Here is a 2,468-nt window from a genome sequence, read left to right as displayed (position 1 = left end):
TCAGTAGCTTTTAAAGTTCTGTTCACTGATAGTGAGGTTGAAGGTGCCCTTGGTAGCAGATCAATATTTTTCATCCCTTCATTCAAAATCTTAATCCGAAAGTGAGCCAATTTTTTTTTTTTTTTTATCATTATGGCAACTTCATACTTCTCGCAGGATACTCAACTACATAGCGAGTTTGCCTAGCACAGGACGCCCCCTGGTGGTATAGTATGTAGGTACAGTACACTGTAGAGATGTCTCAACTGTGCCATAGTACTGTAGCCTCAAACAGTGGCTGTGATGAATACGTGATTACTGATGAATTAGTAAGCAGACAAAAACATAGCAAATCCAATTAATGTGATGTTATTTGATATGCTTAAAAATGTTTTTAAAAGTACAATCCTGTGGTGTTGATTTTGTTTTCAGGGCCGCAGGTTGTGACTGGATTTCAGGACTGAGGGGAGCTATCTGTGGTTGTCTGGGAGATGGCAGACATCCTGGAGCTGCGGACAGATGGGAACTCGCTCCTGAAGGCGGTGTGGCTCCGCCGCCTGCGCCTCACCAGGCTCCTGCTGGAGGGCGGCGCCTACATCAACGAGAGCAACGAGCGCGGCGAGACGCCACTCATGGTGGCCTGCATGTCCAAACACAGCGACCAGCAGAGCACCAGCAAGGCCAAGCTGGCCAAGTACCTGCTGGAAAACAAAGCGGACCCCAACATTCAGGACCGGGCGGGCAGGACAGCCCTGATGCACGCCTGCATGCAGAGGGCCGGACATGAGGTTGTGTCCCACCTGCTGACAAACGGGGCGGACCCCAGCCTGGAGGACCGGAGCGGGGCGTCCGTCCTGGTCTACGCCATCAACGCAGACGACAAGCAGACACTGAAGCTCCTGCTGGACGCGTGCAAAGCAAAGGGCAAAGAGGTCATCATCATCACCACCGACAAGTCCCCGTCGGGGACCAAAACCACCAAGCAGTACCTGAACGTGCCCCCCTCCCCGGAGCTGGAGGAGAGGTGCTCTCCCGCGTTCTGCGCCTCCCCCTCTGACATTCAGCTGAGCTCCTCCCCTACACCGACCGAGCCTGAGCAGCAAAACACCATCTTCAGTTTCCAGACGAAACTGAAAACGGCCTCTAGCGCGGCAGCGAAGCTTCCCAGCGGGCCCGCCTCTCCCAGCCGCAGGCCCGCCAACCTCAAGCGGGCGCGCCTGCCCCAGCTGAAGCGGCTGCAGTCGGAGCCCTGGGGGCTGATCGCGCCCTCCGTCCTCGCCGCCGCTCACGAGGAGAGCAAGGGGCCCCCCTCTGACGAGGACGTCGTCGCCGGTGTGAACGGACTCTGTCTGTCCAAGAGGTCGACTCTGTCGCGCCAAAACAGCGTGGACGGCAAGGAGGGGCTGTTCCCGCTGGTCGGGGAGCAGCTCTCCAAGGCGTCCCCCTCCCCACTGTCCATCCCTCCAACTTCCAAAGTGGCGTACGAGAGGTCTCTGAGCCAGCACCAGCCCCTGGCGCGCCGCAGCACCGTCTCCGCGGAGCCGGACAGCGGCGTCGCACCGGCCGGTCTGAGGGACACGGTGCACCGGAGGCGGCTGGGCAACGAACACTACGACTCCGACTCCCAGCTGTACTCAAACTCCGGCGCACTGGACTCTCCCAAGGTCCCCCCGGAGCGGCGGAAGCTCAACACGTCTCCCCTGGCCCTGCTGACAGGCTCCAGGGAGTCTCTGGACAGCAACGCCAGCGCCTCCTCCCCCAGCGCGGCTCGCCGCCGCGCCCCCGGCCTCCTGGAGAGGCGGGGCTCAGGGACCCTGCTGCTAGATTATATTTCCCACACGCGTCCCGGTCACCTGCCACCTCTCAACGTCAACCCAAACCCTCCTATCCCTGACATCGGGGCCAGCACCAAGCCCTCCTCGCCTCTAATCACAGGCTTCAGATCAATAGCTCCAGTAGCACCAAACTCGCCAAAGAGAGGCAGCCTCCGGTCCAAGAAGAAACTTGTGAGGAGGCACTCTATGCAAGTAGAGCAGATGAAACAACTGTCTGATTTCGAGGAACTGGCCCATCAGTGACAACACTCAACCATAAGATGACCACTCTCAAAACCCGACCCCGCCGGTTAAATCTCATTTGCAAAATAATCCTCTTGTAAATGTTTTGGACGTTGTTGAATTATCTATCATCTACGATCAATTCACCTGAGCAATACATCATAACATAGCTGAAGACTAAGATGTTTTATTATTAGAATTCTCAGTATCTCAAGCAGGTGAATAAAATAGTATTCATTCAAAAGTACATTTTAAGACTACTTAAGATGGTGAATGTAAGTGTCACGACCCTTCCTACTTGTTGAGACATTCTGCCCTCTGGACCCATAGTATGTAGGAGACACACAAGGAGAGTTTGTTTGTAGCCTTTTGGTAGTGCATACTGTTTGTAATTAGTACAACATGGAGACGGACTTACAGTACTAGAGACAG

General features: G+C 55.3%; 1 protein-coding gene across 1 annotated transcript; it reads left to right on the top strand.

The window, feature by feature from the left end:
• Positions 1–470: 470 nt before the first annotated feature.
• On the top strand, positions 471–2,057 carry ankrd34c (ankyrin repeat domain 34C; the record flags this gene model as incomplete). The annotated part of the gene is made up of 1 exon (XM_084453061.1): positions 471–2,057. The coding sequence occupies one exon, from the start codon at positions 471–473 to the stop codon at positions 2,055–2,057; it is 1,587 nt and encodes a 528-aa protein (XP_084309187.1).
• Positions 2,058–2,468: the final 411 nt, after the last annotated feature.

The sequence above is a fragment of the Borostomias antarcticus genome, assembly GCF_949987555.1.
Source record: "Borostomias antarcticus genome assembly, chromosome: 18".
Lineage (NCBI taxonomy): Eukaryota > Metazoa > Chordata > Actinopteri > Stomiiformes > Stomiidae > Borostomias > Borostomias antarcticus.
This window is presented reverse-complemented; position numbering and strand designations above follow the sequence as displayed.